The sequence below is a fragment of the Salvelinus sp. IW2-2015 genome, linkage group LG8 (genome assembly GCF_002910315.2).
Source record: "Salvelinus sp. IW2-2015 linkage group LG8, ASM291031v2, whole genome shotgun sequence".
NCBI lineage: Eukaryota > Metazoa > Chordata > Actinopteri > Salmoniformes > Salmonidae > Salvelinus > Salvelinus sp. IW2-2015.
This window is the reverse complement of record NC_036848.1, coordinates 33,702,556-33,719,508: the sequence shown is the minus strand read 5'-3', so window position 1 is coordinate 33,719,508 and position 16,953 is coordinate 33,702,556. Positions and strand designations below refer to the sequence as shown.

At 43.0% G+C, this 16,953-nt stretch overlaps 1 protein-coding gene across 5 annotated transcripts in view; it reads right to left on the bottom strand.

Moving 5' to 3' along the window:
- The window catches only part of prkg1b (protein kinase cGMP-dependent 1b), a 155,870-nt gene that overhangs the window by 22,764 nt on the left and 116,153 nt on the right, over positions 1–16,953 (bottom strand). For all 5 annotated transcript variants that reach the window (XM_023993141.2, XM_023993140.2, XM_023993138.2 and 2 more), the window contains 3 exons: positions 11,958–12,035; positions 11,480–11,574; positions 3,205–3,270 (listed from right to left, as the gene is read on the bottom strand). In XM_023993141.2, coding sequence (XP_023848909.1) covers positions 3,205–3,270; positions 11,480–11,574; positions 11,958–12,035 — 239 coding nt within the window. The remainder of the gene's footprint in view (positions 1–3,204; positions 3,271–11,479; positions 11,575–11,957; positions 12,036–16,953) is intronic.

The window sequence follows — 16,953 nt, the reverse complement described above, 5'->3', positions numbered from 1 at the left end:
CATCAACTCGGTACTGGTACACCCTGTTATATTTCCTCAAAATCAATTWAAAAAAATCTAAAATTGTATTCGGTCACATGCTTCGTAAACAACAGGTGTGGACTAGCAGTGAATTGCTTACTTAAGGCCCTTCCCAACAATGCAGAGAGAAAGAAAATAGAGAATAATAGAAAAGTAAAACACATAATAATAATGTGAGTAACGATAACTTGACTATATACACAGGGTACCAGTACCGGGTCCATGTGCAGGTGTACGAGGTCATTGAGATAGATATGTACATACAGTATAACTAGGAATAAAGTGACAGATAAGGGTCCGTGTGCAGGTGTATCAGGTCATTGAGATAGATATGTACATACAGTATAACTAGGAATAAAGTGACAGATAATAAACATTAGCAGTAGAATATGTGATGAGACAAAACAAGTTAGTACAAAAAGGGTCGATACAGATAATCCGGTGCAGATAGTACTGGTTATTGTTATTCACTATGTATTTATTCCTCGTGTCACTACTTCCATTAATCTACTTAAAAAAAAAAAAAGTAAGTAAGCGTTTCACTGTCAGTCTACATCTGTTGTTTACGAAGCATGTGACAAATAATATATGATTTGGTTGATTTTATTCTATGCAATCGAGAATTCATTTTGATGAAAGCATTTTGCTGAAAACTCTCACAGTGATGAGATGCATGGGAGGAGAGCAGGCGTGCTCGTCTTAGTTTGATTGAGGAAATGCATTAAAACAATCAACAGATCTGACTGTCCATACTAGATTGAATTGACGTTTCATTTCTGTTCTTTCCGAAATCAAGAATATACGTCTGCTGGCATGCTTTGAACATTCAAAAGGCAATCCTAAATGTACTGTCACGCACAAGATATGGTGGATGTTAGCTGTTCTGGAGAATAAATATTGTCATCAATGATACTGTCAAGGTTAACAAGGCAGACATGTTGTCTGCAATCAAATTTATTTACCTGACAAGGTATGGTAAATCATTGTCTTTTTTAGATGCAATCTTCTATTGTCTATTTGAGTTTGTACATAAAACGTAAGCTCTAATAACACTATTTACTTACAATTTAGTATGGAGTTGGCCATTTTAAAGTAATGACACATTACTGTCAAAATGTGATAATAGAATACATTTAAACATGATAAAAATAGAAAGGACTGACAGGTAAACCCTGATATCATAGCTGAGACTTTCTCTTATCTCTTATAGAGGAAAAACAAGCTAAAGAAGTAGACACATGTCTGGTTATATAAAAATAACCAGATTATGATGGAGCGTCCTCAAAATGGATCATTTTTCCCATTTAGCGTATTCAGGTTTTTGTCATTAAGGGTCCTTCTGTGCTCTTTTTAGCCATCTGTTTCAAAGCGCCTGAAACCATTAGAGGGGCTAAGAGGGGTCTGATTACCAACCTGCATTTCAGTGAGAGGGGGCAGGTTGGCGGAGTGGCCATTTAAATGTGACACATCGGAGCTCTGTCTGTGGAGTGTTGCTTCTGGGGCATTTTCTCCCAGCAGGCAACAATGCTGAAAAGCGTGTGTCCTGGCCCTCGGGCACTGAGAGGCAGCCTCGTGTTCCAGAACAGAATACTCACTCTCCCATGTGCCCCCGATCACTACACATATAGATAGATATACTGTAGACATCAGGAGTTATTTCTGAGGTTTATGAGTCTGCTCTCACCGGGGTTAGATTGAGGTGTCAGACTGGTACAGCTCTTTACAAGGATCTTTGATGAAATAGTTTTCCGAAAAAGTAATCACACAATCAACATGATGTATGGTAAGTGGTAGAGAATAACTGACGTCCAGTGAGGTTAGCCAAGAACTGTCACAACCTCCTGACAGTTGTGACCTCATTATGTGTCTAGACTGAAGGAATTTATTATCATTTCATGACTGCAAAAACATTAGATATCATCCAGGAAATATGACCATTAAGGCCAATGAAAGGGCATTTGAAGTGTGAACTGCGTTGCTCTAACTATAGAGTTCACACCCACTTAAAGTTGCATTCTTATTGTGCCTCTCCTATAAAAGCCCATATATAAGTTGTCCAATCGCACTGGATAAGGCCGACTTGCCATATAAATGTGTTTGATATTAGTAATGCAGAAGAGATAAAAAGTTTATAGCCTAGACTTATCGTAAAGTTTATAGACTAGGCCAGATAGCTATACGTAGCAGCCAGAGCAAATCCAACTCCTAAACGACACTACTAACAACCGCCACTGTGAAGAGCCAGACAGAGCACAAAAAGTAGGCTAGTCTCATCAAGCCTGATATACAGTATGTTCCTCTATTAGCACATCTGAGGAGACGGAATCAACTCAGTTGACTCTCCCTGACCACCGTGTCCGAGTGTAGGTTTGGTACCAGGTCTGCATCTCTATATAGTGCACTACCCTATGGGCACTGGTCAAAAGTAGCGCACTATATAGGGAATTGGGTGCTATTTCAGACAACCTCCCGGAATCCCAATCCACAACAGTGATCATACCATTAAGTGCACGACAACGGCATGATGGCGGAGGGAGCGCAGCGTGGCAGCCAAAACAAGCCCTCTTTAACAGACTCGGCCATAAAGCTTTCAGGCGGCCAACACGGTCAAATGAATGGCGTATTTCCTGCAGAGTGCGAATAGAAAAATGTTCCTCTCTTGCCTCCAGCGTTTGTGTGCTGCGTTTGCCTTTTTTTAGCCCTGCCTCTGGTTCTGACAGAGACACACAGAGACCCAGGCCCACACAGCGCTGATGAGGTCTATGGGGAGTAGAAGAGAACAGGCTGTCTACCATGCAGTGCACAGTGCTCCATCCCCAGTCCCGCTGTTTTACCATGCTGCTTGTCATTCAAAACAGGAACTCTTCTCTATGTTCTTTGTATGGCGTTATGTCATGATGTAGTTGTAAAAACTTTTGAAATGTGGGGAAGATATTTGTTTCGAGTTTTAGAATAAATTGCATAATACTGATGAGTGATGAATGATCTATTACCAATGATATGGATCAACACAGCAAACCTTTGTTAAAACATACCAATCCTATAATAGTCATGCTACTGTGATGTGTGGTTTATGCTCTGCACTACAATTGCTTTTTTTCATGGCAGTAAAGGGTTAATCAACTTACAACAAACTGCACACATTTAAAAGTAAACCTTTAGATGACACAGGGTACTACTCACTCTCTGTCAATGACCAGGCAGGTGACGGCATCAGCAGCAATGACATTAGCCGTCCTGATGTCCTCTCTGTGGGGACACAAATTGAAAACAAATCAGTCATACACATCCCCCAAAGACACACATATATACGCCATTTAGCAGACGCCTTTATCCAAAGCAACCTACAGTCATGCATGCATACATATTACATACACTACGGTTCAAAAGTTTGGGGTCATTAAGAAATGTCCTTGTTTTTGAAAGAATAGCAAATTTTTGGTCCATTAAAATAAGATCAAATTGATCAGAAATACAGTGTAGACATTTTTAATGTTGTAAATGACTATTGAAGCGGGAAACTGCTGATTTTTTATGGAATATCTACATAGGCGTACAGAGGCCCATTATCAGAAACCATCACTCCTGTGTTTCAATGGCATGTTGTGTTAACTAATCCAAGTTTATAATTTTAAAAGGCTAATTGATCATTAGAAAACCCTTTTGCAATTATGTTAGCGCAGCTGAAAACTGTTGTGCTGATTAAAGAAGCAATAAAACTGGCCTTCTTTAGACTTGTTGAGCATCTGGATTTGTGGGTTCGATTACAGGCTCAAATTGGCCAGAAACATTTTGAAACTCGTCAATCTATTCTTATTCTGAGAAATTGAGGCTATTCCATGCGAGAAATTGCCAAGAAACTGAAGATCTCGTACAACGCTGTGTACTACTCCCTTCACAAAACAGCGCAAACTGGCTCTAACCAGAATAGAAAGAGGAGTGGGAGGCCCCATTGCACAATGTCACATTTTMATTTAATTAACTTTGCCATCACACAATCCTTCCTAACACAGAAACAAATCAAGAATAAGAGATGATAGTAACAACCAGCTGTCTACTTCATCATCAAATCCCCTTCACGGTAACCTGAAGAAGTTTCTTCCAAATCACTTGAATCTGCAAACGACTCTGAATCAGTGGTTTCCATAATGACCTGTGATCCATCTGTGAAAACGTCCACACACTCTCTCTCTCACTAACGCGCGGCATTAGTGGCTTTGTATTGACAAAGACAGCAATGTGACCACTTCCCTAGACTATTAGATGAAGTTCCCATTAGTAGATTCATGTAATTTATATCACAGCAATGAATGGTGAATGTCCAGATGATTTCATCATGAAATAAAATAGCACAATAGTAGCCGATCACCTTGCTAGTAATGCCATACAGTATACTGCATCTCTATGTTACAGGCATCCCTGTAATTGACATGAATTCAATATGGTCATGTAACAGCAGTATCTACAATGCATTACGGAATAAACTCTCCTCCATGTGTCGTAGGTTACCCAGATACCCCATCTGATACCCCATCTGATACCCCATCTTCCATGAAATCAGCTGCCTGCCCTGAGCTGTCCAGTCCAGGCTGTCTCCGTGGGCCATGCCAGTGAGACCAGGTCTGTTTTTAGAGTAGAGGGGATGGGAATCATCTAATTTGACAGAACTATCTGGTGACAGGAGGAGAGAGTGTGAGGGGAGAGGGACGGGTAGATGAATACGAGAGGAAATCTATCCATCCAGCCCAACTATTACATTTGAGCCCCCTAATAGACAGACCAGGGAAAACAGCTGTGATTTCCCCCCTGCTGATGGATGAAGCAACAATTCCCTGGATATCACAAGAACACCATGCGGTTCTGAAGACGCAGGCTGAGGTGTCCATTTCACACGGATATGTCACTTACAGCAATACAGCATTAATCCCAGTTGTTACTATTGGACCACCTAACTAGCAGTATACCTTCATTTCAGTGTTTGGTTACACAGCTGATACGTGTAAGCAGATATCTCCCGTTGAGGGAGCAGGATGCCATTCTTCAAGCCAATTAGCACATATTATGGCAGGGAGATGGAAACATCTACGGCAGACTATAGACCTGCTATATCACCAGATATCTCCCAGTAAAATGAAAGGAGAGCTTTCGAGACATGCCACTCTTCAAACCAATTACCACATATCATGGCAGGAACAGGGAGAGATAAACATGGAAGGTAGCCACACTGGGACTGTTATCTCACCACATATACTGCTAGCAAAACATATCACCCATCAAATATTACATAACTACTATATGAGAGAGATGAGAGAGATAAGGATAGAGAGAGAGAGAGAGAGGAGAGAGAGAGAGAGAGAAGGAGAGAGAGAGAGAGAGAGAGAGAGAGAGAGAGAGAGAGGAGAGGAGAGAGAGAGAGAGAGAGAGAGAGAGAGAGAGAGAGAGAGAGAGAGAGAGAGAGAGAGAGAGAGAGAGAGAGAGAGAGAGAAGAGAGAGAGAGAGAGAGAGAGAGAGAGAGAGAGAGAAGAGAGAGAAGAGAGAGAGAGAGAGAGAGAGAAGAGAGAGAGAGAGAAGAGAGAGAGAGAGAGAGAGAGAAAGAAAGAGAGACTTGAGCAATGACAGCCATGCTCCACAGCTCAGTTTGAGCATCAGTAGACCATGCCTCCACCAATGCCAATCACAACCAGTGAGAGAGCAGCTTGGAGGAAAGGTTATGGTTGTCCGTCTCAATGGAAACGTGTGCACAGTACAAAGACTAGGGGGAAATATAATGCCGTAGGCATTTAACACCTCGGTTTATCACAACCCAGCCAAGAAAATCCATGTGTGGCTCTGTTGGTAGAGCATGGTGCTTGCAATGCCAGGGTTGTGGGTTCAATTCCCATGGGGGACTAGTGTGAAAATGTATGCAGTTGCTCTGGATAAGAGTGTCTGCTATATTACTGAAATGTAGATTAGGAGAGATGGCAGATTTCTGGGGGGGCTTTGTTAAGCAGCAGAGAGCTGCCTAACTCTGGTGACATTTACAGCTCGGCAGCTGAAAGGCTCTTATGATGAATCGAGCACTGCTTGGTGTACAACATCTTTGGGCAAAGTTCAGGCATGTATGGCTGAGAGGGAGAAAGAAAGATGTTTGTGGGTGCGTGTGTCGCGAGTGAGCGAGAGTCCTGACATCTCCCTAATAGCCAATAATTAGCCTTAATGTGAGGGAACAAGGTGTTTTGTGTTGGGCAGATATGAAAGTGCACTTAGCATACAGCCTCCTCCACATCAAAGCCAGTAAGCCACTCACACCTTTTTAACCACAAGGACTATTGTGCAGTCCTGTCTGTAGTCAATTCTTCACGGCTCCATCATCTCCTCCCCCAGAACCATGCTAACAGGGCTAGCATGCAAATATCGCTTGGGTAAACAGCACACCAACTAAAGCAGTGATTGATTGGCTTGATGTAGTAATGGACGTAGGAGAGGAAACTCCAGTGAGGTACAACACATTTATTGCGTTTCCAATTATATTAACACAATTCAATGATGTATGAGTCTAGCAACAAAATAAATCTATCTTAACAGATCTATCAAAACAAATGCCTTTATGCGTTTCATTATTTTATTGTCTACATTATTCAGTAGAACAACATGAAACTGTTTACACCTTCGGGTCTTATCTTTATCGCCCTTTAGTTGGACTTTTTATCATTCATGTTGAATTCATTACGGAGAAAACAACCGGAGCGTGCTAATTAGGACAAAGGAGAGGGGGACAGATCAAACAGAGCGAGAGGCAGATGAAGAACACACATTTGGAGATGTGGCGCCTTTCAAAGTCTAACTAATACACCACCCGAGCTTGTTAAAGCCTAGCTCTTCATGGCTGTGGCTGCTACTCTGGTGAACATCAAAGCAGCGTATAACAAGATCTCTCTTCCTTTGTTTGCGGTGGAAAACAGAAGCAAGAATTTTAATGCTATTAACTCAGGAGAGGAAACTCCAGTGAGACGCAAGACATTTATTGCGTTTCCAATTATATGAACAATATTTCAATGGTGTATGAGTCTAGCAACAAAACAATCTTAATAGATTTATAAAAACAAATGCCTGTATGAGATTCATTATTTTATTACCTACATTATTCAGTAGAACAATATGAAACTGTTACCCCTTCGGGTCTTATCTTTATCACCTATTAGTTTAACTAGTTTTTTTTCTTGGTGTTTTATTCATTACGAGGAACAAACTGCACACTGTTGTAAACGTTAGTCTGGCCCATTGACTGTATACCATTGATATACAGTACCACTGTACCACCACCATACGGTTTACAGTGCCTTCAGAAAGTATTCACACCCCTTGACTTTTTCCACATTTTGTTGTGTCACAGCTTGACTTTAAAATGGATTCAATTGTGATTTGGTGTCATTGGCCTATACACAATACCCCATAATGTCAAAGTGGAATTATGTTTATTTACAGATTGGCTGTGTACAGGTACAGTGATCGGTAAGCTGCTCTGACAGCTGATGCTTAAAGTTAGTGAGGGAGATATGAGTCTCCAGCTTCAGTGATTTTTGCAGTTCGTTCCAGTCTTTAGCAGCAGAAAACTGGAAGGAAAGGCGGCCAAAGGAGGAATTGGCTTTGGGGGTGACCAGTGAAATATACCTGCTGGAGCGCATGCTACGGGTGGGTGCTGCTATGGGGACCAGTGAGCTGAGATAAGGCGGTGCTTTACCTAGCAAAGACTTATAGATGACCTGGAGCCAGTGGGTTTGGCGACAAATATGTAGCGAGGGCCAGCCAACGAGAGTATACAGGTCGCAGTGGTGGGTAGTATATGGGGCTTTGGGTGACAAAARGGATGGCACTGTGATAGACTACATCCAGTTTGCTGAGTAGAGTGTTGGAGGCTATTTTGTAAATGACATCGCCGAAGTCAAGGATCAGTAGGATATTCCGCTTTACGAGGGTATGTTTGGCAGCATGAGTGAAGGAAGCTTTGTTGCAAAATAGGAAGCCGATTCTAGATTTCATTTTGGATTGGAGATGCTTAATGCGAGTCTGGAAGGAGAGTTTACAGTCTAACCAGACACCTAGGTATTTGTAGTTGTCCACATATTCTAAGTCAGAACCGTCCAGAGTAGTGATGCTCGTCAGGCGGGCGGGTGCAGGCAGCAATTGGTTGAAGAGCATGCATTTAGTTTTACTTGCATTTAAAAGCAGTTGGAGGCCACGTAAGGAGTGTTGTATGGCATTGAAGCCCGTTTGGAGGTTTGTTAACACAGTGTCCAAAGAAGGGCKAGATGTATACAGAATGGTGTCGTCTGCGTAGAGGTGGATCAGAGAATCACCAGCAGCAAGAGCGACATCATTGATATATACAGAGAAAAGAGTCAGCCCAAGAATTGAACCCTGTGGCACCCCCATAGAGACTGCCAGAGGTCCGGACAACAGGCCCTCCGATTTGACACACTGAACTCTATCTGAGAAGTAGTTGGTGAACCAGGCAAGGCAGTCATTTGAGAAACCAAGGCCATTGAGTCTGCCGATAAGAATGCCGTGACTGACAGAGTCGAAAGCCTTGGCCAGGTCAATGAAGACGGCTGCACAGTACTGTCTTTTATCGATGGAGGTTATGATATCGTTTAGGACCTTGAGCGTGGCTGAGGTGCCACGTGGCTGAGGTGAACCAGATTGCATAGTGGAGAAGGTACGGTGGGATTCTAAATGGTCGGTGATCTGTTTGTTAACTTGGCTTTCGAAGATTTTAGAAAGGCAGGGCAGGATGGATATAGGTCTATAACAGTTTGGGTGTAGAGTGTCTCCCCCTTTGAAGAGGGGGATGACCGCGGCAGCTTTCCAATCTTTGGGGATCTCAGACGATACGAAAGAGAGGTTGAACAGGCTAGTAATAGGGGTTGCAACAATTTTGCCGGATCACTTTAGAAAGAGAGAGTCCAGATTGTCTTGCCCAGCTGATTTGTAGGGATCCAGATTTTGCAGCTCTTTCAGAACATCAGCTGTCTGGATTTGGGTGAAGGGGAAGGGGGGGGGGGCTTGGGCAAGTTGCTGCAGGGGGTGCAGAGCTGTTGGTCAGGGTAAGGGTAGCCAGGTGGAAAGCAGACATAGAAAAATGCTTTTTGAAATGATCGCTTATCATAGATTTATTGGTGGTGACAGTGTTAACTATCCTCAGTGCAGTGGGCAGCTGGGAGGAGGTGCTCTTACTCCATGGACTTTACAGTGTCCCAAAACTTTTTGGAATTAGTGCTACAGGATGCAAATTTCTGTTTGAAAAAGCTAGCCTTAGCTTTCCTAACTGACTGTGTATATTGGTTCCTGACTTCCCTGAAAAGTTGCATATCGCGGGGGCTATTCAATGCTAATGCAGAACGCCACAGGATGTTTTTGTCCTGGTCAAGGGCAGTCAAGTCTGGGGTGAACCAAGGGCTACATCTGTTCTTAGTTCTACATTTTTTGAATGGGGCATGCTTATTTAAAATGGTGAGGAAAGCGCTTTGAAAGAACAACCAGGCATCCTCTACAGACAGGATGATGTCAATATCCTTCCAGGATACCCGGTCCAGGTCGATTAGAAAGGCCTGCTCGCTGAAGTGTTTTAGGGACCGTTTGACAGTGATGAGGTGTGGTCGTTTGACCGCGGACCCATTACGGACGCAGGCAATGAGGCAGTGATCGCTGAGATCCTGGTTGAAGACAGCAGAGGTGTATTTGGAGGGCAAGTTGGTCAGGATAATATCTAAGAGGGGGCCCATGGTTACGGATTTAGGGTTGTACCTGGTAGGTTCCTTGATAATTTGTGTGAGATTGACGGCATCTATTTTAGATTGTAGGATGGCCGGGGTGTTAAGCATATCCCAGTTTAGGTCACCTAACAGTACGAACTCTGAAGATAGATGGGGGGAAATCAATTCACATATGGTGTCCAGGGCACAGCTGGGGTCTGAGTAGGGTCTATAACAGGCGGCAACAGTGAGAGACTTGTTTCTGGAATGGTGGATTTTTAAAAGTAGAAGCTCAAATTGTTTGGGCACAGACCTGGATAGTATGACAGAACTCTGCAGGCTATCTCTGCAATAGATTGAAACTCCGCCCCCTTTGGCAGTTCTATCTTGTCGGAAAATGTTGTAGTTGGGGATGGAAATTTCAGGATTTTTGGTGGCCTTCCTAAGCCAGGATTCAGACATAGCTAGGACTTCAGGGTTGGCGGAGTGTGCTAAAGCAGTGAATAAAACAAACTTAGGGAGGCGGCTTCTGATGTTAACATGCATGAAACCAAGGCTTATCGCTGTGCAGACTGGCAGGTATTGACCGAGCTGAGGCTGGCCAGTGTCCGAGTTAACGGTGAAGAACGCTAGCAGTGGCTAACTAGTAGCTAGTAGCTAGTTAGCTGGCTAGCTTCTGATGGGGGTTCCGGTTCTAAAGTATAAAAATAGCAGATCCGTACCATATTGGGTGAGGCGGGTTGCAGGAGAGTATATTCAGTCCGTACACGGAACGTGAGATTAAAATATACACAAGAAGAAGAAAAAAACGTGGAAAATGATATTTACACGGGACAAGACAAAACACACGTTCGACTGCTACGCCATCTTGGATAACTGTCCTCACACCACACGGACTCAATGACTGACTGACTGAGTGAAAGAAGGAGCCCCAGGTCTTCATTGATAGACTGTTCTAATCAGTGTGATAGCTGCTGCTGTCTACACCTTAGGACCAATGACCTGAATAGCATTGTTCCACAGCTATAAAAGTACAGAGAAGAATGGCTGAACTTCAAGTAGCTGTCATGCTAAGGGAAGAGCTTTTGTTAGGTTAACACAGGGAGATGAAACCCTCACAAACAAAGAGTATAAACACAATTGGAGGAAGCCTTTTTCCTTTTGTCTTTCATCTGTACTGTATCTCCCATAAAGTAGGCCTACTTGTATTAACTTTACATCAAATGTGATGCAGTACTTCATAATACACACCACTTGATCGACTGATCTGACCTCTCTTCCACAATACAATCTCTTCAGCAATAGTGCCTCCCTCCATGGCCTCTAACAGGTTAACAATATGCAACAGCGGGGGAATTGTAACATGTGAAAAGCTGAACTTTGGGGTGACTTTCCCTTAAGTGTGATCTGAGAGAGGCTGCTGACTGTTCGGACACGGTGGGGCTCTTCACTATGATAAACACACAGTGTGGTGACCTGATCACATCTTCACTCTTATCCTAACCCTCTTTCTCAAACTCTCCCTCTATCTCACTTTTACTCTCGACCTTCCACTTGGTCCCTATGAGGTGATCTTGGACTGAATGTGCAGAGTGGGGTGTTACATACCGGTATTACATATTCCAATCACTTACATACTATATCTGGAGGAGATTGGAAAGAAGTAGGTTTCACTCAGTATTGAAAAATCTTTATATGGCCTTTTCAGAAATAAATCAACATACCCCTGCAGGGCTTTCTCCCCAAACCAGTCTCCTTTGCCCAGGGCTCGCAGGTACACAGGCATGTCATTGGGCAAATCCTCCCTGGTGACATTAACCTGTCAGAAAAGAGATCAGCAGTCATTCAATGCTTTAATAGAGGGGCCTCATTCCGAAACCCACACGGAAGGGGAAAGACAGCTTAAAATAGCAACAATTCAGATTTAACGGCAGGGAGTTCCATCACAAATCGAGCATATACCCTCAGGAGGATAAGATCCCCTCTTAATGACATTGAACTAACCTCTACTGTAATCACCATAGTAGACATTCCTTGCCTAGCCCCACTGACGCCATGCACCTCTGCTATTAATACATGCACCTCTGCTATTAATASATGCACCTCTGCTATTAATACATGCACCTCTGCTATTAATACATGCACCGCTCTTCATAAAATGGAATGGTTGATCTACGTGATGTTGATGGTGTCCTCCCTCACCTTCCCCTTGCTGATGATGAAGAAGGTGTCCCCTCTGGCTCCTTGTCTGATGATGTACTCCCCGTCCCCGTAGTGCGTCTGTAAGGAGAGGAAGAGAAGTGTCACTCAGCACCACCCTGAACTGGACGAAGAGGTCTGGCTGAGGACGGGCCTCTGTCAGACACGCAACTATCATGTTGAATCATCACCAGTTGCCACAATGAGGAATATCAGTTAGGAAAATCTAATCGCTGTGTACACAGACCATGTGCTGACAGACGAGACCAAAGAAGACAAGAATGACATCAATATCAGTTTGTGATGTTAAAAATGATACATTCTCGTTTCCTGCATTTGATCAGACTGGGACTGAAACAGAGATATAGGGCTGCTGCTGCTTCACATCAGACCGGCAGGAAGCAGGGCTCTTATGTGAAGTGTTTCCCTTTCAAGCATTGACATGTTTCCAATCATTACCCCCTCCTTCCCTCTGCTCAGATGTGTTCAGATGAAGAAGGAGAGACATTTTACGTCTACTGCTGGGTGATAAGTAGATCAACTAGGAGCCTTTTAATTTCATGTTCTGTTAACATATCATTTATGTTGTCATTCATTCTCCCCCTGACGGCTACTCACTACTGTGTATCACTGAGCAATTCTAAAGGACCAATCAGGGACTACCCTCAGAGTTTCCTTCCTGACATTTCATTGAGTTATTTTAATCTTGCACCTTGAAAGTACATCTTGGAGAACATCAATCTACTACTGGACGTCAAGACATCACCTCGCCAGCTGCGAGACGCTTCATTGAACAGTAGAACATTCTATGAATGAATTGCGTTGCGTCTTGATTGAAAACGTATACCCACCACTTAGAGGAGGTAACTATGACAACAAATGACTCCATAGACAAGCCATGTGGATCTATACATTACATTCTGTATCTCCACACGGTTTGAACAAAGAATAGATTTCACCTCCATCCTATAAGCCACATTTAGACTGTTACACAAGAACACTGTCCATATCAGATGTTGCATATCGTTTATGAGTTGGCCCCACATATTTATGAATGGCTTTGTCTGAATGATGAATTGATGTGATGTATCTTGATGTATCTAGATGAGCGGACACCTGCGCAGATTGATTTGTGAGTTGGCCTTCGTGCCCGCTCCCCTACGTTTCTGTATATCTTCGTGACTAATTTGTATACAGGTAGACCAGAAGAGCCACGTCCCTGATTGGCCGATGAGTGGCCACCCTGATTAGAAGCACCTGCCTCTCTACTGTAGTTCTTTACAAATGCTGTTTTGAATGAAAGAAATTGTACCTACACACTGAAGAAGGGTGTAAAGGCGAAACGTCTGTGTGCACGATCCCTGACGCGGTAAAAAGAAAAAAAAATTAAACATTGAATAATGAAGTAAGCTTTATGCAATATATTTTTGAGTGCGAACTCATTACACCTCTGTAGGCCGGGGAGGAAGAAAAGCACACAGCAACAGCTCAGGGTCAGTTCCCTCAGGCTATAGGACTCCAGACAAGGCTTAGCTGCTCTTCTCCCACTGTTCGGTTTTCAGAGTGGCAGGAAGTCAACTGAGCTCCTATACAGGTAGCACTAGATTTACGTGGACTGGTGGAAGGTATAATGAAACACAGTAGGGATGATTGTGTTAAAAAAAGTACATTAGCCATGATAAATAAATAGGTCTGAGGTAAGAGTAGATAATAGCATGTTTTTATGGATTGGAGGTAACCAATAACATTGACTTTTCATGCATCAAGAAGAAAGAGACCAACTGGAGCTCGAAGCCCCCATATTAATTTAAAATAGACAGCAGCACCATTTCAATAAAGATGGAGTGAAGGGAAGGGTCATGAATCGGAAATGAGATTCCTTGGTATAATGGGCAGGCTTATCAAGGGGAAATGATGGCCTGTAGTGTATGTACCATCACTATGCATTGCATTATTTCCAATCTTCTGTATTCAATGATGATTGACAGGTTGTGGTAACATTCCTTTTTCATTCCTCTTTAGTTTAACATGTGATCATCTGCCACCCATCGATTGGTGATACGGGTGTAGCATCTTAATTTGAGCCAGTTTGCTAAAGCAGGAAAATAATCCCGCAGCAAAAGGAAATGTGAATTATTAAGTGGATTAATTGACTTTTTTTTTGTAGGGATTTCTAAGTGGAAAATGGAAACTTCACAAGCCTTCTTAAACCTCAAATACACTACAAGTTTTACATTTCCTGCAATGCAAGAAAGTTCTCCTGCAACAGTGCGATCAAATGTTGATTCTACATCTGTAGCTGCTTAATTACCCTCACACATCAGATGGAAAACAGTGAACTATTGACATGCTCTGCTCTGCTCTGTATGGGCCAGAACAGAACAGTGTGGGAACGGGGAATAGCCGCCCACTCCCCTAGCTGACCAAGCCCAGATGTCTGGAATTAAAAATAAACCTCTACTCCCAATTCAACTGCTGCCTGCTTGGACACACATCCATAGTATGATTCTGGGGGTTTGATACCACCATGATTCATATCTGCATTGTTAACATTCTTGATACTGTACAGTTTCTTCATACCAGGCACCATGGCACTGTGTGTACTGTATGTTTCTCCAGCTCTGGAATGACTGTACAGTAAACGATGTTAAACAAACACAGCTCACCAATTTCTTTTTTTAGAGTAAAGCATGTTTATCCTAGTCAGTATTTATTTACCAGTTAGAGTAGGTCGGGAGGATCAGTCATCAGCAGTGACAAAGGTGAACTGTCTTTCAACAGCTCTTTCTAGTTTATTTCTCTGCTTTAGTGTATTTTTAGGCTTGGGAGAAAATGGCAACAGAATTCATTGAAACTGCATGGGAAAAATCCATGAAGATGGAGAAGAACAAAAATCAATAGCTAATTTAAGGGAACATTACTTTTTGGCCTGACCCAGACTTTGTTTTTCTTTCTCCCAAATTGAAATAAACCACCTGTGTCTAGAGCGGTTTCTGCTAAAGAATGGGCATTCCAATGAGTAGTAAACTCAGCAAAAAAAGAAGCGTCCTCTCGCTGTCAACTGRGTTTATTTTCAGCAACCTTAACATGTGTAAATATTTGTATGAACATAACAAGAGTCAACAACTGAGACATATACTGAACAAGTTCTACAGACGTGTGACTAACAGAAACGGAATAATGTGTCCCTGAACAAAGGGGGGGTCAAAATCAAAAGTAACAGTCAGTATCTGTTGTGGCCACCAGCTGCATTAAGTACTGCAGTGCATCTCCTCCTCATGGACTGCACCAGATTTGTCAGTTCTTGCTGTGAGATGTTACCCCACTCTTCCACCAAGGCACCTGCAAGTTCCCGGACATTTCTGGGGGGAATAGCCCTAGCCCTCACCCTCTGATCCAACAGGTCCCAGACGTGCTCAATGGGATTGAGATCCGGGCTCTTCGCTGGCCATAGCAGAACACTGACATTCCTGTCTCGCAGAAAATCACGCACAGAACGAGCAGTACGACCATCACCCCTGGTGAGACAAAACCGCGGCCTCGTCAGTGAAGAGCACTTTTTGCCAGTCCTGTCTGGTCCAGCGACGGTGGGTTTGTGCCCATAGACGACGTTGTTGCCGGTGATGTCTGGTGAGGACCTGCCTTACGACAGGCCTACAAGCCCTCAGTCCAGCCTCAGGGACTGTGCGTTCCTGTAACTTGGGAAGTTGTTGTTGCCATCCTGTACCTGTCCCGCTGGTGTGATGTTCGGATCTACCGATCCTGTGCAGGTGTTGTTACATGTGGTCTACCGCTGCGAAGACGATCCTGGCCACATCTGCAGTCCTCATGCCTCCTTGCAGRATGCCTAATGCACATTCACGCAGATGAGCAGGGACCCTGGGCATCTTTCTTTTGGTGTTTTTCTTTTTTTTCTTTTGGTGAGTCAGTAGAAAGGCCTCTTTAGAAGTAATTCATGTGTTTCAGTTTTAAAAAGTTATAACTTACCAGAAGAATCTTAAGAGTTTATTTTCATTATGAATGGTGGCTAAACATCAAACAGTAGTCTTGGAGCAGAGGTAGTGGGTATTTCTCATGATGTAATTGGCAAGTCATTAAAAGAGAGGAAAGGCATGGTTGAAGTGCCATGATGAAAAGGTGCTCAGGCACACGCAGAACATTCTGCTTCACAACACTCAGTTACTTCTTGACTTTACGTATCTATCACTTTAATTTGACAAGAATCAGTTCCTTTCTTACTTGGGTGCCAGTCTCCTTTTATTTGCATATGGAATGAGAATCCAAGACCTACTCTGCTGTTCCGTTACAGCTGATATGGCTCGTGACATAATTTATTTGTTTCTCTTCCCAGTGTGCTTGAGGAGCCTGTCATCCGTTTCAGAGCAACACCATAGGAGGGTTAACTGTGAATGAACTTGTAGATGGGGTGCTGTCAAAGGCTCTTATTGCGTCTGTCACTTAAACTAAGTGTGAAGACAAAGTAAGAAAAAAAACGATGCCGTTTGTACAAACACAATGTCTTCTGATTATACTAGCCACTGGCCACACTGTATACCCAGGGGATTCCACGGTAGTTGTGTTCTAAAGTAGATTCTCCAGTTATCATGCCTTGGTGTTCTGCTCCCACAGGAGAATGTTCCTTATCCTATACTGCAAGGCTCTAGGAGCTTGCAATAAGAGCCTTTGACAGCACCCCATCTACAAGTTCATTCACAGTTAACCCTCCTATGGTGTTACTCTGAAACAAAGAGATCTTCTGTTGAATCTGACAATTAATCTTGATGGTTGTACAGTCGTCTCAAATAAAACTGTGAAGGACCTCGGCGTTACTCTGGACCCTGATCTCTCTTTTGACGAACATATCAAAACTGTTTCAAGGACAGCTTTTTTTCCATCTTCGTAACATTGCAAAAATCAGAAACTTTCTGTCCAAAAATGATGCAGAAAAATGTATCCATGCTTTTGTTACTTCTAGGTTAGACTACTGCAATGCTCTACT